At 36.5% G+C, this 26168-nt stretch overlaps 1 protein-coding gene across 2 annotated transcripts in view; it reads right to left on the bottom strand.

Moving 5' to 3' along the window:
• AKAP6 (A-kinase anchoring protein 6) overlaps nt 1-26168 on the bottom strand; it is a 287348-nt gene that overhangs the window by 192703 nt on the left and 68477 nt on the right. For both annotated transcript variants that reach the window (XM_027791675.2, XM_027791676.2), the window contains exon 3: nt 2745-2996. In XM_027791675.2, the coding sequence (XP_027647476.2) occupies nt 2745-2996 (252 nt within the window). The remainder of the gene's footprint in view (nt 1-2744; nt 2997-26168) is intronic.

The raw sequence follows: 26168 nt of genomic DNA on the forward strand, positions 1-26168 counted from the left end.
CTATATCCTCCAACCCATAAAACTTTTTGTGCCTTTTCTTGCTGACATCTTATGCAGTATGGCACTGCTGAGACAGCCAAAAGCACAGTTACTGCCTGCCCAGTTAATGAGCTGGATTCCTAACCAAGCCAGGACAGCTTGTGCTGTACACTTCCATGTTTTGGCAGGTACATTAGTGGCTACATCCCCGTTTGTTATGTTGAGGCTAGCTTGTGCACATCTATGTGCGTTACAGCTACATTGTAAATATAGCCCTGGCGGGACTGTTGAGCTGTGATTGACTGCAGTCTATAAACTGAGTAGCAAATATTAACTAGATGAGACTGTCTACTGAATACGAAAGAGACCTTGGCAGGTCACTTCTCCCGTGGAGCTCCTCAGTTAACTTTGGCAGTCAAAGATGCTCTTCAGCATTACACAGAACACAGCTGACTTGAGGAGTGAGCCAAACATTTTGTGAAATGATAGGTTCATGGACTACAGGAAAGCATAACATTTGCAGTACAGCTTCAGATCAAATTTCTGTCTAGCTGAGTACTGTCTCTGCATCAGTTCTAAACATTTTCTGCTAGCTGAGCTATAAGCCATGGGTATACGTATGTGGCCCTTCCACATACAACATTTCTACCAGCACTCCCACCTTCTACCAATGAGCAGCATAGGGACTTCCTCATCTAGAGTTGTAATTTGTCCTATCTTTGCTTAGTTTTCACATTTATTCTTTTAACTTCTTTCTACTTCTAAGTGTCTTATGATAGTGAATTCCAAAATAGAAGTCTTTGTTGTGTGTGAAAGTTTCCTTCTATTGATTTCAAACCAGATGACTTCTCAACCTTAGGAGAAAAAAATAAGTTGTCGTTCCTAGTTCATAATCCTCAAGGAATACTGAAAATTAGGGTAATAATTCTCCAAGGAAGGGTTATCTGTATGGGCAAATGTTTCTAGGTTTGCTCAGAGTCTCACTATTCACACATGCATGAAAATCCTTAATAGATAATACCTGTATCATGAGGCACTTACTAGCCCTACAGTGTAGTCCTGTCTGGGAAAGGATATGGGGGAAACGCACCAAAAAACAGAGGCAGATGAGAGTAGATACAATTGCCTCTACATTACATTTTATGTATTAATTTATTTTCATCAAATAAAGCCACGACCATTATACCTGCCGAAAGGCTTGAATAAATACCTGAACGTTAAAAGCTGCAGAGCAATTTCTGGGAACCTATTCAAGCATTAGACCAGAAACATAATATTAATATTGTGTGCCTGCTATTGCTAGCCATTAATTTTACAAAATATTATTTATGTTTTTGTTGGAGCGGAGAAAAACTATCGTGTCAGGATATTTTGTCTTTTTAATTACCATAGAAACCTGTCTGGCAACATGTTTTTTTCCCCACTGAAAAATAGTCTATCCTTCCCCAGTCAGTCCTCTCCTGTACTTAGGGATGCTTTTTATAGCTGTTGTAATCAGATCCAGATGGGACATTTCCTGTTTCTTAGTATCTGAATCTGCCCCTTCCTTATGTCTTGAAATCATCACGCTCATGTCATGAAATGATGACTTCACCCTAATTCACCACTCTGGATATTCAGACAAGTGTGGATTTCCTTCAGACTTGCCTGAGGGGGTCTACCAGGAAGAGCAAAGCAGAAACTGAACCTGAAGCACCAGGTATGTACACATCAGGAAGAGGGGGTGTGGAAGGTGGGCCTGGGCATATCTAAGCATTGATTTCAGAACCACCCACTCTGTTGTGCCAAAGTCAACTATAAAACCCAACAGGGAGCAGAGAAACATGCACATTCTGTTTAAAGTTGAGTGATCTGAAATTCAGGACATCGTTAGGGAACTTCTGACTTCCTCTGTAACACAAGTCGCAGAATCTCACTACATCGATCTAGAGGTCTCTTTATGTAAATGTATCTAATCCTAAAAAAGCATTTTATCCTAATCTTATGACTTTCCACAAGTAAAGAATCCTCTACACACTAAGTTATCTTCTATTAACCATTAACTACCCTAACTATTAAAAATTTACCTCTTCTTTCAGTTTTCAAAATTAGGCCAGTAGTGTCCTTCTAACTAAGCTAATTTAGTAATGATTAATTCAAAGGAAAAGGCATTTTAGTTAAATGAATCCAGATTTACAAACCATTTACATGTGTGCAACTTTGACACCCCGTTAGAATAAAAGATGTATGATTCATGCATCATTGTTTTTCAGACAGAGTATGTAACTGTTTAGAGGCATATTGCAGAATTCCCATAAAGTTCAGCCTCTCTGTTATAAAGGAATGTTGACCTAGTCTGGAAAGTTTTGGAAAACATTGTGTAAGCAAGAAGGGAAATATCTACATTTTTCATTAAAGAATTCACTGCAGATAAAAATTGAGTTTTGAATTTTATATGAACCTTAAATTCACGAGTGACCAGACCAAGGACTTTGGACCAGATGCACCCCTGCAAGTGTTTCCAATCCTTTGTGAAAAATATTTCAATCATAAGAAAACATTGCTATCCTTTAGCATGACACTTCTAAAATTTTACCTTAATGTGCTTTAATTAATGAAGTGAGAACAGATATCAGTGAAGACATTTAAAACACCAAATCAGCAAAATATCTAGAAGACAAGTAAGCCATCCTTTAAATTGTCATCCTAGCAATTTTAAATGTGCAACAGGGATGAGCTGTTTCAAATATAGATGAAATTCTCAAAATTGAATTTAGTTACTGTACCTCCTTAGTCTCTTCAGAAAATGCTTGTAGAATATCAGTCTGCCTGGTGTAGTTTCCATTGGCGTCTTGTAGTCCCTGGAGAATACGCTCTCTCAGAACCAGAACAGAAACACGTAGCTGGTGCCAGAGTAGTTGTACTGTATGGATATCGACTATCACATTGACAGAGTAAGAGAGAAGCTTCAGGGAAAACTCAGTCTCTAGTAGAGCATGAATTTGTTCAACATGATCAGATATATCTTCACAAATATCCTGTAATGGAAAAATAAAGCAGATATTTAGCTACAGGCATGGTCCTTTCATGGATCAGCTCTACTTTTCAAGTACTTTTTATTAAATGCAGAACAGATTATTTCAGAGAGGAAAGTAATTAATACATCCAAGGTTCTTTTTTTTTTAATTTCTTTTTTTATTTATGGCAATGCTACAGCAACTGAACCAGCAGCTGTCCTGTTTGGCAGGACTGCTCAGTAAGTGCAGACACATCGTATCATAAGGAAGCCTGGCACAACAAGATCACATGAATCAGAAGCAGAAAACTAACACTGTAAAGTGACATCCTAGAAGACGGCAATAGGAATGAACATGGTAAGATTGCCAAAAGCAGTCTCCCTCTCTGCTTCACCACCACCCCACCCCATTAAAATGCAAAGAATTAGAACTGTGCCATCATCAACAAAAAAATATTTTGAACAGAATTTACCTTTTAATCTAGCCTCTATAACAAAGTAGGGCAAAAGTCTGGGATAGACTCAATGTGGATAAGCTGTGTCTGAGATCCATTGCTAACTGCTCTGATGAGAGGGGGCTAACTTTTGCATAGTCTTGTTCTGGACTCAAAATTTAACAGAATAAGATGGGTGGAGAAGGAGAAAGAGGTAAAGCAGAGAAGCTGTGAACAGTTGTGTCGAGAAAGGAGAAAATTCAAGTTACAAGGTTATAAAATTAAGGTTTCGATGGGATGGTATCCTCCAAATTTAGCAATTAATGTTCCAGATTTCTGCACATATTTAATATGCCTTAATAGCATATTTTAAATCCCAAACTTATTTCTTTCAAAAAAACATAAAGAAGTTTTTTCAATTCAAACCTTCAGAAGTGTCCTTTTGAGGTAAAAGTTTGTATATGCATAACACCAATTAAAAAAAAAGACTAAACAATATAATTTTTATTCATTTGAAAACTGGTATCAAAACAATTCTATCAGGCAATTATAATGAAACCTTATGTCTCTGATGATACTCCTGTGGGTTTGTACAGCAGTAGAATAACAAGAAAATCACTAAAGCTGATTTTTTCTAAATTAAAAATACAGTACAGTATTTTTTATTAGTTCAGATATGGCATCTTCAGTCTGAAAGTAAAGCCAAATTATTCAATATGTAAGTGTATGAATGTAACAAATTAATCAAAATCAAATCCCTAGATAATTTTAAATAATTTTAGTACAACAGATAACAGATAATATTAGCCCATGAGAAACTCTTATGGTTAAGTACTATCAGTAGTTATTCATTCTAATAAATCACTAACAGATTAATCAAGTCCACTGCAGGGGTAGCTCTCAGGAATGCCAGAGATGAACACACAATGTTGGAGTTTCAAAGAGCAGAGTTTTGAGGTTGCCTTAAGAGAGAGGCAGTATCTCTTCCCCTCTATCCTCAGTTCCCTTATTGTGACAACCAGCACCTATATTTGCAAGTACAAAACACACAGCCTCACCTGGAAACACATAGGGCTGCAAGTGCTCAGGGCTTCAAACATCCACAACACTTGCAGGTGAGCAAATCGACACTAGCTACCAGATTAGTGTATTAATCTAATTCTACAGACACACAGACAAGGCTAAAACTCTCAGAAAAATCTTTTCCAAGCTTTGGAAAGATTACCGTTATCCATTTATCCAACTACAACTGAATCTTGACTGAAAAGCACAGCTGTATTCCTGTGATTTCAAATGTTTTAAAGAATATTCTTAGTGAATTAGCTTGTTTGAATTTGCATTCGCTTCTCCAACGTCATTCACATCTTTTGTCTTGGCCATAAAGCAGTTTAATTTTAATTTCAGGGATTAAAAAACAGGTTGCTGCCCAGTAACTGTAACTTTGTAAATTAGACTCAATGTATAGAAAAATACTTAATGTACCTTCAGTTAGACTACTTATGTGAACGAGCTTAAGTTTGTACCAACCTGCAAAACCAGTTTTCAATATTTTCCAGCTCCACACACACACGGTGAATTCAACTGCCATAAGAATTTTCAGAGAGGTTGAAAATGTGAAGCCATAAGAAGAAACTATTAAGAATGAGTAAGTGTCTCCTCATAATTGTTAAGTAATGTACTGAAAATACTGGCTAATGGATCTAGATAACACTCTAAAGCAAGAGTTCAGACCTACACTTCAAACAAGTTTTGTCTTGCTCTACCATTACACTAGCTACCAAGCCATCTCAAATTTCTGAAGCAGACAAGCTTTCCACACCAACACAGAAAATTTTGTACCAAAATGCAAATTCCAGCACCACTAGGGGCTTGAAAGAAACACATATTCAAAGACATGTGCTGTTAATTTTTACATGGACTGTTATAAGTTGCTTGTTTTCCTCAAAAAGCAAAGGCAGAAGTACTTACAGACTACTGTGAGCACGGCAGCAGCCAAATGCTTTATGCACTAACAAGATAATGAATGGCTTTTGGCAGTTTCAGTAACACAGAGAGAACCTAAGGCTGACCTCATCCATATACAAGCGAAGGTCATGTACTCTGATCTTGACATATAAGACTACCATCCTAGTCAGAGACAGAGTACCAGCTCTTAAAGGATGTAGGTTTTAGAAAAAGTGGGTGGCCACAAGACAGGAAGCTATTTTCTCAGTGGCTGAATGAGGAAATCAAGTCCCTACATACCTTTTCATAATACATAAACTCTGAGCTCCATTTTCTGATGATCATCATCTCTCTCTCCCTTCTGGCCTGGAATTAGTGTAGCATTGAGCTGTCACTGTAGCCTTGTATTTGCTTTCATGGGAGAATAGAAAGTATTCTTTCCTTTGCTGATATGTTGACATGATGTGATCTTTAGGGCTGATGGTTTGATTATATTTTTTTTCTTCTCTTCCTATTAGATGAAAATCTGATTGAACCATTCAGGAAGTCTGATTTAATTTGCAATAGGGCCAGGCATAGATTTTAAGCGATTTAACTCCCTTATTAATTGCTGCAGCTATTCAACACCTGGAAGTCCTGGACAAATGTCTACAATGCATGCACAAGTTCAGTATGCCCGGTTTGATACCACACACACACACACACACACATATATATATATATAAAAAGAGCAGTAGTGTCAATGCAACAATCTTGCTGAACGTGCACTAACCATTTGTGTGGTAGCTAGTAGCTGACTAGCAGTCCCAATAACGTCAGACCCTGCACGCATGGCACAAGGTCATATATCGGTCTATTGGGTATTTCTTGAAAAAATTCTTAGGAGCCATAAGTTGACATTCCTGCATCACATAACATTGTTTTGATAGGTAACTTCCATTTCAGCTGAGTCAGTAGCCACTGTCAAAGGTACTGGATTTCATTTTACCACAGGCCAGGTTCCTGACTAAAATAGATTAGGCCTGGGTTTGCAGGAAGTCCATCTTACGTAAAGTTTGGAAAAAGAATTTATGCCCCTATTCATATCCCCTTTCCTTGTTTTTTAACTGTCATATGATGATGCAAAGGTGAAGGTCGCACAAATAGCTGTGTAAAGGCTAATACCAGATGTTTATCAAGAGAACATGATTACAAAGAAATGATCACTTTTGAAATATAAGTTAATGCTGATTAGTCTTCAGCAGAAGAGCATTAATAAAGCTGCAGCCTACTTACTGGCATTTTCTCTTTACGCTTGACTGGCACAAAACAGCATATTGAGAGGAAACGATATAATGTCAAGTCCAGTTGGCATTATCCAGTACAACACTTTCTTCCTGCTGTACCTGATGTCTAGATTCACATATAATTCAGCAAAATGAAGTAATTATATTTAGCACAGCTATGAATTTAATAGTTTTCTGTAATAATTAATGCAGTTCAAATGCAGCACAAAAATGTCATGTTATGTAAGTTCCCAATTTTACTGAGGCTCAATGTCAAGACCTGGTACAACATAGCCTCATTGTCCTCATTCTTCCTAGCTCTTTGTAGGTGATTTAGCATTAGCTAGAACAAAACCAGCTGTCATGTGCCCGTTTTACACTTTGTATTTATGACTGTACCTCAGTGCTGGCATGAGTGCCAGTTGCTTTTACCAGAAGTGGCAGGTAGATAAAATAAACCATGTACTCCTAAGTAATAAGAAAACAGCATTTATCTATCGGCATCTATTTCTAAATATGCGTAGTTCCTGGTCAATAGCAATAATATACAGCATACGAATACAAGCATGGAAATCCTTCCCCGTTTTATTGTATATAGTTTCATATCAAAAGCTATTCTAGCCTGATAGTTTAGAAAACAGCATTTCCAAAACAACTTTTTGAAATCATTAATCTCACATATCCACTAGGCATTTTTATTTTTACACAGTTTCACAGTGGTGTTAAGGTAAAGATTTTCTCATAAGCTATCCTGGAGTACCAACTGTGGAATTTCTTAGGCTACAGGGGTTGTACCCATTTGGCTGCCAACTGCCCACTTCACTCAGTCTTCCAGACAGCTGATCCTGTAATGTGCAGCTGCTGAATCCATCAGCCAGCTTGTAGCCCTCCACATCAACCAAAATAGCCTGACTGCAAACACTGCAGTAGACAAAGTGCATAAACAAACGCGCAAGAGTCCATGAAAATTAAGCTTTGATGTTGACTTTAAAAAATATTTTTGCTCTGCTCTTCAAGAAATTCTGTTAAGATGCACATGAAACTACTGCAAGATGAAAGGTTGCAGTATGTTGCTTTAGAGTTAGTATCAGTGACAGAGAAGCTGTACTGCAGATTTCTGTTCTTTGATCTCACGGTAAAACCTCAGTAGGAAAACCTGATTGCCATTGAGTCTTACAACTACTGTACATGCAAAAAAACCCACCATGATTTAAGAAAATGTCTGTCTATTTGGTTTTTCCTTTTAAGTACATTTTAATTCCTCAGAAGGCAAGGATTCCAAACAGAATGTACCAATTCTTCTCTTCAGAAAAAAAATACAATATCTGCCAAATAATTTTTAGATTCATTTTTTTAAAAATGAACTTGAAAATTATGAATTAAACTCACTCTCTGCACTGTTCTTTTAATGCTTATAGAGAAAGACCACACAAGAGAGGCTTTTTTATTACTGAACAAATAAAGATTTGAAGTTTTCAGAAAGGAAATTTTCCTTTAAAATGCACTCTGACTTCTTAAAGAGAAAAATTTTTCATCTTTACCTGCATCCAAACAGTGTTGTAAAAAGGATAAAATTATTCTCTTCTGTTTTGGATTGTTGGTGAAAGCTTAAGAGCAAATGCTACTCACTTTCTTTTTTTTAACTGCTGTTTTTAAGTAAACAAGTAAGTGAAAGATACATGGAAAATACAGTTTGACTAAGCAAAATCAGCTGTCGTGGAAAACTCTAGACTCACTGGGAGTGACAAGTTTAGCACTTGAGCTCACTTTCTGACAAAGTGCTGTAGCTGGTATTGCTCTGGCATTCAGTGGCTAGAGGAAATAAGTACATTTTACCTGGTGAAGAACGCAAGAGCAGCAGGAAAATAGCTACAGCTCTGAGATCACTGACCCTGCCTTCTGCTGACACTGACAGCTTGGAAACACACTGGTCCTCAAAGTAAGCGTCTTTGCTCTTCCTTCATGATAATACACATTATTCTCTTTCCCAGCTTGGCTTTTATTTTGATAAATTTACTTGCATTATAAGTGAGCAACATTTCCATCATTGCAAAATTCCAGTAAGTAATCTTCATTTTACCTCTTGCTAAAAATCTTAGATTTTTTTTTTGGAATATGAGAAAGTTGTTAACTTGACAGAAGTGTTTTCCCTGAAGAAAATTTGTTTTCCTTTTTTTTTTTTTTTTTTTTTTTCCTTAAGAAAGCCCTGTTTTAAAACAGATTTCTTCTTCAATGGAAATTTCCAGGTGTCACAGAAGCCTAGCTGCCTTGACACGCTTGCAAGGAAAGATGATCCACTTTTTATTGTGCAAACATTGCTATTACAATATGCCCTCAAAAGTTTTGAAAATAAATATCCAGTCTGGTGAACTCTAAGTAGGCATGCTTTACTGTATTCTGTTATGTCAGGAATCAGTTATTTACATTTTTATATCCCTGTACTTCAAAAGAAAGTGAAACAGATGTCAAATCACCAATTCTTTGATAAAGCTGCTAAAATAGTAATGGTTTGTCTAAGATCGTAGCAGGCATGGTGCTGCTCTGTAATAATTTCTTAGTAGTTTGTGTGGCACGCTTTGTTAAGCTGTTTCTTGTGCAAGTATATTGGTTGACTACCAACCTGCACGGAAAACGAGCAAGAAGAAAGGAAGTGAGTAAGATATGATATCACTGGCTAAGCGCTAATGCCTGATGTTAGTTGTGAAGCTCCTGCCTCAGGATTCCAGGAACTTGCATTTGTTTTGCCATATGGGCCGTTGCTGGGGCCAAAGGATCAAACATACTGGGAAGAAGCAAAAGGATTCTTTTGTCCAGGAGCAGGGCAGTTGCTGCTGTAAGATATTCCAGCTCACTTCCAGGACCAGCTGCAGTGCCTTACAAACCTAGGCCAGCCTGTACCTCTTCTGCAGGAGGGGGTGGCTGCAAAGACGACAACCTGCTTTCAAACATTTATTTTCCCTATTAAGTTTAATGAGTATTTTAATGTAAAATGACTGTCTGGTCACAGCACTCACCACAGGCCAGATTCTTAAATGCTAGGAAGTATTTAGTTCACCCAAGAAGCTTCAGACAGCTGATGCACAAAAACATTCCACCGTAAGGCCTGGGATGGAACTAGAGAAATACGGAAGAAGTTGTGGCAGTAAAATAAGCACCTCCGAAATGTGCTGAGAGTATCATGTAAACAAATCTGGGCTAGCCATTTCTGGGATATTCCTGACATCAGTAAATCTGATGCATGAATTTCATTTGTGTAAGAAGCCACATATATGAACTGAACATGGCAACTGATTTGGTGTGGGGAGTGATGTGATATCTGCAGCTCAGTGTTGCTTTGATATTCCTGAACCTCCACTAGTTCCACACTGTGTAACGTGCCTACCCTTTGAAACATGCTGAATGAGAATACTCCTGTACACCCCATAACCAGCCAAGCCCACAACGTTCAGAGACTTTGCCCATTAAAATTATCACTGTACAACATTTCCTCAGTGAGTAACCTTACAACTTCTATCTTACTTTAAGCATGTTAAAGCATACTGATTTTTATAAAGGTCTAACCTTCTAAATTTTTAAAAAGTGTGCAAAAAAAATTTACAACTTGATAGCAAAAGTCATATCTGTGCTTACTGAAATCTGGTTTTGTACCACACCCTGGAAGACAGTGTTGCACAGGTACTCTAGAGCAGTTTTTCATGCAAGAAGATAGCTGGTACTGAACTGTGCAATACAATAGTAGGTTTTGATTCTAGCTACTGCTGACAAAAAAGCAAAAATACCAAAACCCAAACTTGTGTGAAAACCTAGTCAAGCAATTGGTAGTAGAGGCAAGTTTTGAAAAACAATAAAAAATTTTCAAATGTCAGTTCATTGGACAATGATAACAATATATGCATATATATTCCACTGATTGTTTAATATCACAAAGAAATGAGAAAAAATGATGAAGTAGCTTTATATACTAGACATACTCATCATCTACTATATATTCATATCTACTGAAACAGAAGAGTGAAGACTTATTAAAGCATCCTTTAAAAAGGTCCTTAAAATCATCCTTAAGAGATCTTAAAACATCATAAGAGACCTTACAGATCTCTTCACACAACTCTAGCCTTTTTCTGTAATAATGGAAGTATGTAGGATATATTTTACCATCCTCTAGATAACAATGTTTGCTTCTTATTTTTTGCTCTCTTTACTCACCACTTTCTTGATTCTGTAAGCCATATATACTAAATGGAATTTAAAGGCATCTCTAACAAGTTCCAATTACCACAGGCAAATAAAAAATGAGGATGCAAATGGAAGGATGTTTTACCCACAGTGAACACTGTGAACTCCATTGTAGCTAAAATAACCAGTTCTTGGTCAGCTGGCCAGGACTAGGCAACTTTTAATCTCAGTGTAGACAGTAGCTAACTGGCTATGAAGAAACCCATACTATCATTTCATGCAAGACATACATAAATTGAATGTGATAAACAATCATGTCAGCTACATGAAGAAGCAGGAAGAAGACCACTCTTATTATTTGATAAAACTTTCATAATTTGATCTACTACATTAAATAACTAGTAGAATACAATACTAATGCACAAATAGCTCAGTAATTTTCCAGCGAAATGGTTAGACTTCTGAAAACAATGAGTTTTCAAAGCTTTATGCAGCTAAACTATTACTCTGACATCTCAGCTTTGAGTATATCCCACTCAAGAATTATTTAAGACTTCTACAGGGCTGTAGGATCCTCTTTGTCTCAGCTCTGTTTTCTGATCTTTTTTTATTGTTTATACAAGATAGTAGGTGCATTTCTCTTAAAAGATTTTTCAGTTTATAGACTTCTTCAGAAAGAGTCTTGTTCTTATTAAACTCAGTAGACTTAATTAGGGTGTTTGGTGGAGATCAGCTGCTCCTGAAGAGTTTAGATGAAGCAAAAAAAAATTCTTGGAGAAAAGAAATTTTCATTCTTGAAATAATGAAGCTTCAAATAACAAAGTGTAACCCCACATAAATATCATGAAGTATTTTAGGCAGCAACGAATTACTGAAATGTAAGATGTCAAAATAAATGAAAGGAACTGCAAGTTCATACAGGAGAAAAATTCAGTCCTTCTGCATAGACATGCATATCACAAGAGAAAAATTTTAATCAAAATGTTTTGACTTGCTCAAGCCAAAGAATGCTAACCTCATTCAGTCTCTTTGACTACAGCTTAGTAGCTATAACAGAATTTGATGAAGGTTGGTGAGACTCTTTACTCTCATGTCAAATGCTCAATATGGTAGCTGTGCTCTCCTTTCTTTTCTGGAACAGGTCAGAAGTGAACTACCATCTGTGCCAAATTTTCTATAATGAAAACTGATAGCATGATAGGAAGTTTTCAAGATAAGTGGCTGTTTTATATCAGTGCAGCTAAGCCTCCAAGAACTTCTGTGACATGTTTTTGAAGTTATTTTCCATCAGTCACTGGTGAGGACAGTGAAAAGGACACAAACTCTCTTGTACTTTATTACCAGACTTTGCTTTATTAGCACTCTTGTTCCCTTTTATGTTTTTCAATGAATCATAGACTCATTTAGGTTAGAAAAGACCAAAAGCTAACATTTAATCCATGAACCCTTATGGGGTTCACTGACATTTTTTTGCTTCGTTCAGAAATATAGATAAGAAGCCTTATAGTCTATCTTGCATGCTGCTTGCTGTTAGTGACCTTCCTGCCCTCTTTCCAGAATGACAAATGTTCAAGTCAGCTGGAAAGCTCTTGTAGATCCTCCAATGAGTTAGTAACAAAGCACTCTAAGCATGTGGAGGTACTTCCAGTAGTCTGAAACAGCTACCACCTACCCAGAGTAGCAGGAGGCCTGTTCCACACTGGATATCACTCACTGTCCTCTAAGAGTCAGGGTTAGAATATGTATCAGTGCTAGTTAAAAAAACAACAACAAACAAAGAACCACACCTAAGTTGGCTATATCCAGGAAGAAAAACTTGAAAGACTGGTAGAAATCTATTTTACGAACTTAAAGTCTTAAGCGAATAAAGAAATAAAAGAGTAAATTTTAGAAAAAAAAATAACAGTTAGACAAGTGAATCTTAAAGACATCCAAAATGCACAGAATGCACAATGCCACTTCTGCAAGTGCACATGGAATTTTTTGATTTTGGAAAAAGCTCTTCAGCAGGTAAATCAAACCCTTTATTATGATTCCTAATTAGACAATATGTTAGAAATCATTCCTAATTGGTTTGTGATAGGTACAACATAGGATGTAGAGAATGTTCCTGTGACTTTTGGCCTCAAATACAACAAAGACGAAACTAAACAAAAAAACTAATTTACATCCACAGAAGGAAGAATACAGTAGGTTTTTGCAGGCTTTTTTGAGAAGGAATATGACAGAGACTAAATTTGAAACCTGGAATTATGGGACTGGCATGACATCCAAAGCTAACCGAATCATTCAAACTACTTTAATTGGCTTTTGGCAAGTATCAAAGTGCTTACAACATGAGACTTCACATATAAAAACAATTAACATATATTATCTGGTAGTTTGTACTAAGTATTTCCAAATCTCACTGTCACCCCACAGGTGGCTCTTGGGTAATACAGATATATATTTGAAGTTTGTGTACGGCACCTTCTTTTCACACAAAATCATGTTCATAATATCTTTGATTTTTTGATTCAGATGTAAAGAGGATACTGCATAAACAGCAAATGATCAAAACTCGGATTTTATACCATATCTGCAGCACTTTAATCACAAATACTTCTAACAAACTGGTAAACATTGCCATACTCAATAGACACAATATAGCATTTCTTTCAAATTAAATTGGCTCTAAGGAATCTGAAATTCAGCATCATTAATAATAAATGGTTGTTCTGGCTGCTTATAAGATTGAGAGTGCCAAACGTTAGTGGTTTAATACCATATTTAGAACTAAATATTTAATTTTAAAATTATACATAATATCATAGATAGAACTATTCAAAGAAACTGTAGTTGTAATTTAGAAACATGTTACAAGACCGTAGAGCATATTCCAATAGCATACTCATATATAGCATATTCCAATGCAACAGTTCTAAGAAGTCAGCTTGTGCTCTGGCAGGATAATTTTCCTAATAGTGCCAGTTTTAGCTTTACAAGAGAACTTTCCTGTGTAAAGTACCAACAGATTTAATGGCTGTTAAAATGTTGATGCTGCTTGAGAAAGTACTCATGCACTACACAGTAGGACTGAAGTGCCTTGAAAGAAGCAGGAAATGAGCAGTGCTTATTTAAATATTTATTCATTTCTGTATACACATATGTATATATAGACAAATATACTTATTACATATTGCTAACTGAAATAAGATCCTTGATTTATAAAGCACTTCATAGTCGGTGTCATTCAATCTTTAAGAGAGCGAGGCAGCATGACCTGTGGTTTTGGTTTAGATATTTTTTTTCTTATGCTGATGGAGAAAAGAATGATTTTATGTATGAACAGCCTTGCATTTCTTTATATGCTATTTTATTTTCCAGCTATATGGAGATAAGTTATAAATTACCTTTTTCTAGACTGTAGCTTTCAGTGATGAGTGTAACTTGCCACTGTGCAGGCACAATGAGAAAAAGAAAGGTTGTTGCCATGCCTGGGCTTGTAAAGTAGCCCTTTGAAATTCAATAGCTGAAATTTTCTGCGTGGAAGTTAATGAATCTAAGTGGCTTCAAGCTGCAAATGCATATTTGTGTATTTTATTCTCTTGTAAATATTTTTATTTCCTGCAAAAACAGTCATCATCAGTTTAGCCTCAAATTGAATCCTGAATTTACACAAAGTCAAACCTTTTATCTTCCTCAGATAGTAAGATTCACAAGAAATAGCACAGGATCCCTGGATTGTAGCATTTTGAAGGGAAAAAGGAAAGGTAAGAAGCACATCAAACTGCAAGTGTTCGTATTTCCATATTCTTCTTGGAACCACTGAGCTGGGTCTGCAAAGACCTAGCTATTCTCACAAGCTTTCCCCTGTGATAGACAGGCCACGTTGCTGCTGGGTTGGATGTGACCCTGGAAATACAGTAACTGTACTCTCATGGTGTCACACTTGAGCTAATATCCCTCCCTGCCAAAGCCTGACTCACTCTGCATTAAGTCCCCACCTCTTGCACAGGTAATATAAAATGCCCATGGAAAATGAACGACTCTTGTAGGCTAAAGACAACATTACTGTATGACAATCTTGGAAAGAAAAACACTTGCAGCAGCCTGACCACAAAGCCATGAATTTTAGTCTGGAACTGATAACAAGAAACGTCCCCCCACCCTATACAGCCCAAAAGCCTACATTCGTAGAGGATTCTGTAGCTTTTACATTTTCTACACATTTCAACTCTACAATATATTTCTACGCAGGTCATGTTCCACCAAAACAGGAAAACCATTAAACTGTAGAAAAAGCCAAAACTGCAACTGTTTTCTCTTTCTGGACAAGCCACAGTAGGATAGCAGCCAATCCTGGCATAATAACTGGCAAGTTTGAGTTAAAAAGTACTGGTATTTTTAAATAATCTTTTTATTTATATTACACTTTTGAATAGCAAGGTATTTTCACAGACTTTTGCAGCAGTTCATCAAGAATTTTGTGAGAAACCGAGTCACACTGAGCCAATAGGAAACTTGGTCAGCTGAGGAATTTTGAAATAGCATTGATAACAGCAAGTCTGTCAAACCTAATATATATATATATATATTCTCTACATCCTTTCTTATAAAATTCTAGAACTGCCAATAATTCAATAACCTACCCTCCAAAAATACATTAACCTAACACAAATATGTCAGAACGTTCTGACTCCTTTTAGCGATTATTATAAATTCACTTCCATCAAGAAGACATCCTAAAACCCGTACCAACGGTTTAGCTCTCTTTATAAAGGGCTGGGGGAGGCCATAGTTCTTAATGAATTGAGCAATCTCTAGCTCTGTGATTGGAGCATAAGCATGGAGGATGACAAAATTGCCTGTTGTAATGACCCTTTCCCAAATAATTAGCCATACCTTCTTTCAAAGCTCGCAGTGTGAAAAATTTCTAAAATCTACCCTTACTGTTTATATTTCATTATGTTTATTTCAGTAAAACTTTCAAATGGGATTAGGAGAATCAAAATAATTCAAAAATCTCTCCTGAAGATAGCTACAACTTGAACTTATAGAAAATACAGTATGAAAAATCTGTTTTGCAGACTTAAAATAAAATTCAGGCAATAATCAAAACTGAATGACTCTATACTTCCTGATTTTGTCTGTGAAGTGAGCATACTGAAAAAAAAAGCAAACCAGCAATAATACTAATTTCTCAGAAATTTTCTTCACTTATCAGTACAGGCAATAGAGACAGGAAAGGCAAATGTTATAGCAGCTAAGTTTATCTCTGACTCATTCAAGGCAATCACCTATACCTTAAATGCCAAACCTACTTGCACAAGAAACTATCAAGTCAGAAATGCAAAAGAAAATATCCCTACAGATGTGACAACAAATGAAACAAATAGAGACAAAGGGATTTAGAAAACAAACCTCAAAAAAAAGAAACCTCTAGTTGGCAAAGACTGTGAATAGCAAGCAGTTTGCACACAGGAAGACTGCTCTCCAGCACAAACCCTGAGTGCTGACTGGGGATAAATAGCAGATTCACTTCAAAATCACACTCTCAGCCCAAGGTTAAATGGTAATTTAGGCATACCCATGGAAAAGCAAAAAGATCTTTCTAGTTCTTATATGGAGCAAAAAGAATTGAGACTCTTACTTACTGATACATTTCAATATCTGAAACAGCATTCAGAAAAGAGTAAGAAATGGAGCAACAGTATTTATGTAAGAAGCACCAACTACACTTAATGTAGTGCTAAGCACATATAGCTGTGGCAGAATTTTCCACTCCTTGATGCTTCTGAGCTTTAAATGAAACTTTCAGGAATAGCACTTTAGAGAAGAATACAGCAACGACTGCCATTATAAAAATGAAGGTCCTAACTTGCTTAGCCAGCAAAGTCTAAACAAGAACAGTTGGCCACTGATGCATGGGCAGCTGAAGAGCAAAAGTAAAAACTTTTTTAAAGTCAATGAAAAATTCCTAGCCAAATAACAGATGTAACTGCTGCCATAACGTATGGCTGATTTCCCATTCTCCTGGCACCTTGTACAAACTATACATCAGTCAACAAGTGCCAACTTTTGCTTCAGGGAAGTCAAAAGGCTTTATCATCTTAATCCAATGCAAATCTTTGAAGAAAACAGTCTTGGCTAACCAAAAATTCCTGAACTTTTCCTGTAGATACAATTTCAAAAGAATGAATAATTTTGCAGAGAGAACAGACACTTTTGAGTAGCCTGAGCATATTCCTCAGGACATGGCACACACACAACTTTGTGAGCTGAGAACAAAAATAAAACAAAGGGCCTTTGGAAAGGGTACAGTTCTCAGAATATTTTTAAAATTCCTAAACCAATGTAACCATGATAAGCAGCAGACTGTTCATGTGACATTCAGTCTCCCTATGAAAAGCTACAGAATCTATTAAGTTTCTAATAATGGTAATAAAATCTAGATATATTGAAGATGTTCCGTGTTTTCTATTACTTCTTATTATTTTCAAGTCTACTGGCATCCTGAGCCTTTACTAAACACATCTCTTCACAATATAGGTCAAAGTTTTAACCAAAGTACTGTAATTATAATCTTACAGTGTCTATTTCTAATTATACTGTGACCTATAAAAAGTTAGCTGAGTAATGTCTCAGGGAATAGGGAAGACTGAGCATTAAGTTTCACCTCAAGACACATACAAAAGCTATAATGTCCTCAACAAAACATGGGAGTAAGGGCTTTAGACAACAAACATCTTTTTTACCTTCAGAAGTGAAAGATTTTGATTGCTTAAGCCTAAAACTGGGATTGGTGAAACTTTACACTGTGTAGAACAGGGAATGAAAGAGACCGAACAGCTTTTCTTGTTATTCAGAAATCTACATCCACAGGGAAAAAGATCTCTCAGTTTTGCAAGTTAGATTTGCAGTGCACAGGAAATGCAATGTATTATTTCAAACCAAACACATTTAGTCATGCAATACTTCCAAAGACATTGCAAACAATCTGAGGTTTTTTTAAAAAAAATTGCTTTTGTTGATATAATATTTGCAAGCACTGATAATTTACTGGTTTAGACCTTTCTAGTGTTTTGTAAAATATTTCACTTTAATGGTGTCTTACCTCATTTATACTGGAAGGAGAGTTTTCAGGTATCAGCTTTGCAAAAAGATAATCTGTCCCATTTCCTTTCCTCAGCTAAAGGCATTACATGCAACCAGCAATTCAGAAAATAAGTGTCTGTTTAAAAGACAGACAAGTAAGTCATAGATGATCTGTAACCCAATCCATCTTCAGTGCAGCGTCAACAGCTTTTGTTTTGCATGAAATATAGCAAATAGTCTGCTGTCTCTACCTGTGTTATTGTGCAGATCAAGTTTAGGCCTGTCTGCTCTTCCCTTGCACGTTCTGAGCTACAGTAGTGATTTCTCAGCGTTCAGATCGGCTGTGTGGCAGCTAACTGAAATTTCAGCCGACACTTGTAGACTTGCAATTAGCAAGGTTATTTTAAGCAGTGATCTAAGTTCCAGCAGAATGTTTATGGCATTATGACAGGAAGGCATCTAATATAATATCAGTCACTTGGTGACCCTGTAAAGCTGATCTCAGAGAGGAGAGAGAGCATAAAAGTAAATATCTGACCCCCAATTTACTTTGATTTTTGTTTTCAAGCTTTGAGTGGAATGGAAATATTTACCGGGTTAATATTAGGAAGCTTAGAATTTATTTTAGGAGCTAGTAGATCATATGCTTGGAACAAATGTATTAATAGGAAGCTGTGACTTCCCCCATGGAGTGATTCATCACCTACAAAACAGACCATTACTTTGGTAATGTTCACATTTGTAGTAATTACCTATCACGTTCTGAACAGGAGGAGAAAATCACTTAAAGAGTTGAACTTATTACAGCTGGACTCTATAACAATACCTTTTAGTTTCTCCTTGGTTATCTTGAAAAGGGCTCCCTCTTCTGTGCAGGCCTTTGGAAACCCTTGTTTGCCCTGGATTCCTTCTGAATTCTCTGGCTGGCTGAACTATTTCAGAGTCATGTCGCAAGGCTCAGTCATACCTCCACACCCTCATCCGTTGTTCATCCTCATTCCTCCCCCCTCCTTTCTTCTTTTTTGTTCGTGGATCAGCTTTCTTGTTCCCACCCATTCTCATACTTCCAATAGTAGCAGATCTAACCTCGCAGAACCATGACAAACAGCTCCTCTGACTGCCCCAGATGAGAGCTATAATGGTCAGCCAGCTCGTGTCTGCACACAGACACGAGACAAGATTTTCTGAAAGCATCACAATCAGAAACACTATTAAAAGAGAGAGATTTGTTTTAAAGGAGAAAATAAATAGTGAAGAAATAAAAAAAAATCCTCACAGAGGTGTTGCTTTTGTAATTTAGTCACTTCTACACATCACTGATCACAATGAAACTGCTCCCTTCTTCTTGTAACATAATTTACCTGAGGCAACATGTACATTTAAGAATTAAGAATATTGAAAGAAAAAATGAAAACAATATAAATTTGTTTTCTCATTTAAAAACATGAAGTGTATCCTGAGTTACATACAAACTTGAGATGGCATTCAAAACAATTAGCAACAAGCTGACCGTTAGACGTATCCTAAATAGCAAAGTTTAAGATACAATATAGGCACCAAGCAGTGTCTTCAAATATATCACAAGATATAGAGCTAGAGTTTCTGAGTGAACTGACCGTTCATACACCTTTGAAATAGTCAACACTCAGAAGGGCACTGTAGTCACCGCAAATAGTGCAGTACCTGAATGCATGCACGCTTCTGAACTCTTGAGTGTAAGGACAGAAACATTACTGTCATGGATACACAATTACCTCTTTTTTAGAAGAATATCTTTATAAGAGGAGATTTCTTCTGAAATATCGTAACCTAACTATTTGAAGACATCATGAAAGCATTGGTTTGCTAACACAGGATAGCCTCAGCTGTCAAAAACTCTAAGGAAGTTAATAAAAAACATTTTTCCTCTCTCAGACATCCTTTTTTTTCAAACCTGAGAATCATAAAATCTGCATTTTAAGTGGGTGTTTTCCATTTTAGATTAATTCCTGAACATATAAATAGGATGACTTCTGTAGGAATAAGCGCTAATAAAAAATAATAATAATAAAAAAAACATTATAACAGTATTTGATTCAAAAAAGGCAGGAAAAATACCAGCCAAGTAAATATTTTGTTTCAGTGCTTAGTAAAAAAGCAGGCTGAGGCTACTGACTTCAGAGTAGAGGGGAGAAGAATCTGGCTGAAGCAGCTTTTCCAGGTTTGGCCATAGTTGCTTGCTCTGTGCCTGAGACACATATCTTACATTGCATTACCTGGTTTTACTCAAGCCATTTAGAACAATGTTATACAAAGCTCTCTGGCCAGATCTTAAAACACCACAGTTCAAAATTATTTCAGATTATTTCAGTTGCAAATTATTTCAGTTTCAGTTTCAAAGAATCCTGGTTCAGAAATATTATATCTTTCATAGGAAAAATATCAGTTTTGATCAATTGCTAATACTTAAACTGGTAGATCATAGGCTACAGTAGGTTTGTATCCTTTTTACAACACTAAATAGATTTTCCAAGGTTAATTAAAACCTTTATTTAATTTATACATAACAGTGTCATGATACCTTGAGATGTGATGAATCTGCAAGGGCTTCCTTTGTTTTGGGGCTTAACTTGTAAAATACTGAGAAAGTATAAGTGAGGATCAGTGGCTCAGTTCTCTCTTTGAAACTTGATTCATAGCTGCCAAATAGGAGGAAATTCATTTCCCATTGAATACCAGGTAAGTCCAAGAACTACATCTCAGCATGTTGTTTGCATTACTAGCTAGTATTTTCCTTGCTGATTGCACTCCCTGTTCCAGGAGGGAGCTATAGTTGAGTCAAGTTGGGTGAGAAAGGCATGAAGTCTACTGATGAGTTGGAAATGGACTGCTATCTTAATCAGAAGAAACTATAAAGATCATTAATAAATCCATGGTGAAAGAAATATATGCAGAATAACATACACGAGCTGACTTTTTTAATAAACACTACATAGTAGGAGGATAATTCAGTAGAGCTGGATGGTTTCATAATTTTTTGAAAGATCTCTATTGCTAGTAGCTCTGCAAATGGGGCAGATTTTTGGCAAATTAATCTGGAGACATGGAAGAGGGAATGCAGTAAGGAAAACAACTCAGGGGCAGAATTAATAAGTGAGTCATATGTTTTCCCTGAAATACAAATACTCTTAGAAGTGTTGGGTAAAATGCGAACATTCAGTGAAGTGACACCCGTGATCAGTTTCATTACTCGTGGGCTGACTTATACACTCTAAATAGAATTATTGAGTGGCATTTTTTTATTTGTTACTAATGACTTTTTTTGTTAAAAAAATATATCAGAAATAAGATATGAAAGGCTTCTCATTTCAAACTTGTAACATCACTGTAACTTTTCAATTATATCCTTTTGTTTGAGGTTTAATTCCCATGTTCTTTCCCTTGTGCTATCTTTTCCAACAAAACAGACAACCTACATAATTTATATCACAAACTCACAATTTTTTATATAATAGACTAAGAATGCAGCCCAGGACTGCAACCGAGGTGATCTTTTATGAGTTTGACGAACAGAGCTAGATAACATGACTTAAGGTAGTTTCAGGTTTTCCAGTTAAATAAATCTTCCCTGGGAAAAAAAAAAAAAATCTATTACTTTAAATCAAGAATTTGCAAAGAAATTTGTGTACAATCTGACTGGAAATGTTTCTCAAAAGCAAAATAGGCTTTCTCTCCATGATATCCAGTTTGTATAAGTGACTCAACGTGCAGGATTTAAAAAAGTTTTTTACAGCCTGTTATGTTTCTGTGGTTCTCAAGTGGGATGTAAGAGACCAAAATACATACCGCTTTTCCACTTGGTATTTACTAATTCACAGAAGTGTAGCTATGCATGGAATACATCAAAGACTTATGCACGATAATTCAAGAAGGGTGTCAAGACAAGCATTGGATGTATGATACTATGTTGTTCTGTAACTTTTTAGATAAAATTCTATTTGGGGGGTTGACAATATAAGAATAGGGTGGCTTTAGTTTCTTACGGGTAATATAACCAAGTCTGAATACAAGGGTGGGAAAATTCAAACTTAATGAAGTTTTAATTAACTGATACTTTCATAATTTCCCTAAAATTTTCACTAAGTACCCCACTCAATCATTATAAACAAAAAAGGAAAACACACCAGTTAGAAGCAAGAAACAGATCAAAAGGAAAACAGATGAATTCTAACATGACAGCTTTTGCAGTCTGGGTATCACCATAATTTAGTTGAAAAATGAAGTTTAACAACAAATCTGCCCCATGTGCTGGTCCCATGGCATGTATTTGCATTTATTTAATGCCTTCAGAAAAACTATGTGAAGAAATGCACCTATGTGAGGCCCAGAGACATAGTATAGACATTAACCTCTCCTTTTGATAAAGAAAACATCGGTGAATACTGCCTTTGGCATTTTCATTACTGGCATTTAAACTGGGAATCATTGAGAGTAATTTTTTTCACTGCATACCTATTATGTATCCCTTTGTTGCAACATATCTTCCATTTGCACACAGAAGAGAGCAAAGGTTTAATCTGTTCCTCCCTATGTTTTCAAATTCTTTCTCTCAGAAAATAAGTAATTCAGCGGGGCTGCTTGGAGTGCACACATGTTGGCTTCCTATTTATTCTAGCAAACAAGTGCACCGAAAATGGATGAACCTGCAGATTTCACTCACACTGTTCAAGCTTAGTAACCTATTAAAAAAATCCTCAATGTGTTATCATTACATAGTATGAGTTGGCGTATTAGGAGATAAATATATTGTAATTGAAAGACTCTAAGTAGAGCCAGACTTCCCTGTTATAACATTTCATCATCCTCCTGAAAAAAAAAATGAAAGCTGAGTAAGCCCACTGCAGAGGAATTCTTTTTCTAAATTGCATTTCTAATATTTCATACAGAATAAATAGCTAGACAAATGACAGTTTTAGCCTTTGCCCTGAAGGATTTAATCATGTAAAATTCTAAACATGGTCTTTCCTAGGAAATGAAAGGCTGGTTAAAACTGGTTTTCCTTCTCCTATTCCAAGTGACTGATTGTCACATTCCAGACATTTCTAGGCAATGGGATTACATCATTCAATTTTTTTTTTAATGGAAACAGCTGTTACATCCAATATTCATGACCTTTAAGTTTTCCATATCAAGTTATTCAGCTGTTCTTTCAGCCCATCTGAGATGCAGCAAAATGAAACTGTGCAAAAGACCAAACAGTTTTATTCCATAGTTAAATGAATGCACATATTGTTCCAAAGCAACAGAAAGAAAACAGAGCTTAGGGGAAACACAGCATACAAAAATCTTGGTCTTATCACTGCTTCAATGGCCTGTCAGGCCCTTATTCATCCCACACAAAAATCAGTGCAGTATTTTGTTGCATATTTCACATTGCTTCTTACTAGGGTTTGATGTGCACAGCTGTATGTGTTATGTGTGGATAATTCTTACAGGGCTTCATAGAAGAAGAAAAAAAAAAAGAAAAAAAAAAGGGAAAGCACACAAAGATTTTTAAAGACAGAACACAGATACTTTTGAGGATACGTGCCAGCTCATTTCATTAACTGTTTTTTGAGCTTCAAGTTCAGTCTACGTTACATCTTTTTTACTGATATTGGTTTGTTTTTTCAGAGAAGGAAAACATGAGTATCTGGATAAAAGGAATTTATCATGTTTTGATTTAGAAACATATTTACTTGTTAGATATTCAGATGGTCATTAACTTATCAAGGGAAGTTAAACACAATCCATTAGTCTACTTAATGCATAAAGGCATTTTTCATGCTAAAATTTTATCATGCTGGATACATTACATTTCCAGGATGTTGTTGTATTGATGTCTGCACCTCTTGCAGAAAACTTGCTTTGTAATAATGCTTACTGCAAAATATAAAAGCTTATTTTGTTTAAAATAAATTTAAAAATTTGTGTAAATTTAAATTTTTGTAAACAAAACAGTGAAAGAACCATGCTATTACAGAGAGAGATCTTGCCATAGGAACTGCCCGAGAGGTTGAAGGAATAATAACAGCAGTGGTCTTGTGGATTGGTAGAACTGAGGGAACTTGTTCTTGCTCCTGATTTTGCTACCAGTTTATTTTGCATTTCAGTACAAGTCATATTGTGTCTGTCTGGTCTGCTTTATGTCAGGTATACAGTGGGTGTGATCATGCTAACTCGCACTGTGTAAACAACTTTAAAGTAGTGGGTAAACCCAACTAAAATAGTAATTAATCCAGTGACCTACGCAGACCTGGAGAAGCTGTAATTTTGTATCCAAAGAGAAACTTGTGGGTTTGTAGGTATCACCATCTTCAGGGACATCCTTACCTTAAACACTGTCTCCCATTAGCGGCACTGCCAAGCTGCTATTTTTCTCATACAAAGCACTGTAGAAATTGAATGTTTCGGGGGAGTACCAGTATAAATATTTATAAATATAAGTATCTACATAAATGTACACAGGTTTCCCTAAGGGCTTTATATCAGCTTTGCCATTGCAGGATCAAGCATTTTATTTTAAGTCTTATTATGCTAAATTTGCCATATTAGTCACGATATTATTTTTTTTCCAGATAAGCATTTCAAAAACCTTGCAAGTGACTACGGATGCTCCGTGCATGCTATAACAAACTGATGTCCCGCCTCACCGCCTCACCCCCTTCCCTCCCCCCCCCCCCCCCCCCCGCCCCCCCGCGCCGGGCGGCGGCTGGCGCTGAGCTCCCCGCAGCGCTAGGGGGCGCCGCAGCACCAGCGCCAGCGCCCGGCCCCGCAGCGAGCTCCCCCGCCGCTATCCCCGATAGCTGCCCGCACACCCAGCTGACATTCCAGCTCCCCGGGAAAATAAGATTGAAACCACACTGGCGTGTTTTGTCTGCTTTTCTACATGCTAACAATAGTAAGCATCCCATAAGTATCACTGCTGCAAGTCATGATCCATGATAGTTTGGATGATCTGGTGAAAGGAACGGGTATTTCTAGGAGGAACACAGGGAAGAACCGCACGGGACAGAGGCAAGCCTGTTCATTGCAGAGTCTTACAGTTAGGCAATTGGGATTCCACAAGTTTAGTGCAAGACAAGTTTTGTAGGAAAAAAAATTTAAAGCAAACAGCTGGGTTTGGCAGCTTATACATCTGCATTAACAGAGAAGAAAACATATCTTCGATAACCTGAATATTTCTGGTATATAAGATGATTAAGACTCAGGGCATTTTTACAGTACTGAAGCAGATAGGAACTGCTGAGGATTTTACTGCACAAATTAGACCGGAGGTATGGCTTTTAATATACTAGTGCCTGCTGATAATTCTGAGATTTCACGCTCTGAAACTAATGGTTTAAACTAGAAAAAAGTTTTTGCAACAAAAGAACCATTATAGCTATGGCAACAGCAACTTGAATGGAGGAATTGCATTACTTGTTAGAGAATTGGGGAGAAAAAGATGGAGACTTTCTAGGAGACTATATCCAGCGTGGTTTTCTCACAAATGCTTTATGAACAGCAATAACGATGAAAAGTAATGTACGTCATAAATGCAATTAATTGCACACAAAGCCAATATTATTGAAATTTGTAATTTATCTCCTTTATCTTCTCACGCAGTGAACCAAGAAGACAAATCGTAAAGTTTTTTTCCTACAGTATGAAACTTGTACCTTGTGAAAGCAATTTCTCTAATAGGGGTACAATCAATAAAGGCATTTTAATCCTTTATAAAAATAACAAGGTACAACATTATAATCATGTTATTCGCATGCTAAAAAGCAAATCCAGTCTGTTATTAAACTCCACATCTGAGTTACGCCACACAGTTCAAGGGCTTCTCAGGAGCATGACATTACCACCGTGCACTCCTGCAAAACTATGTCCTAAGTGTACATTAGTTCTCCAGCTTTCTGTATATTACGAAAAGCAGAGGGTTTGTCTTTGTGTAGCTTTTTTAGATTTGTTCATTTTGGCCTGGGTAAGTAGACTTCCATGCACTGGGTAATTTCCCAATTACAGCTAGTTCTGCAAGAGAGTAAAGTCCACTTGCCGAGAACAGTTTGATGAAGTGAAATCTTCAAAATAGACTTGAAGCATGTAATAATTGCAGTTTAATGGAGAATTTTTGGAAATTCTTATAGATGTGTAATTTATAGTTCCTTCTCAATTGCCATTTTTCACTACCAAAATTACATTGCTTCCTTTCTGTAAAAGCTAATAGCTGTATTTCTTACTCAAGGCCAGGTTATTCAAATAGCAAGGCAACAAAACCAGTATACATTCAATTAT

Source organism: Falco peregrinus, chromosome 1 (genome assembly GCF_023634155.1).
Source record: "Falco peregrinus isolate bFalPer1 chromosome 1, bFalPer1.pri, whole genome shotgun sequence".
Classification (NCBI taxonomy): domain Eukaryota; kingdom Metazoa; phylum Chordata; class Aves; order Falconiformes; family Falconidae; genus Falco; species Falco peregrinus.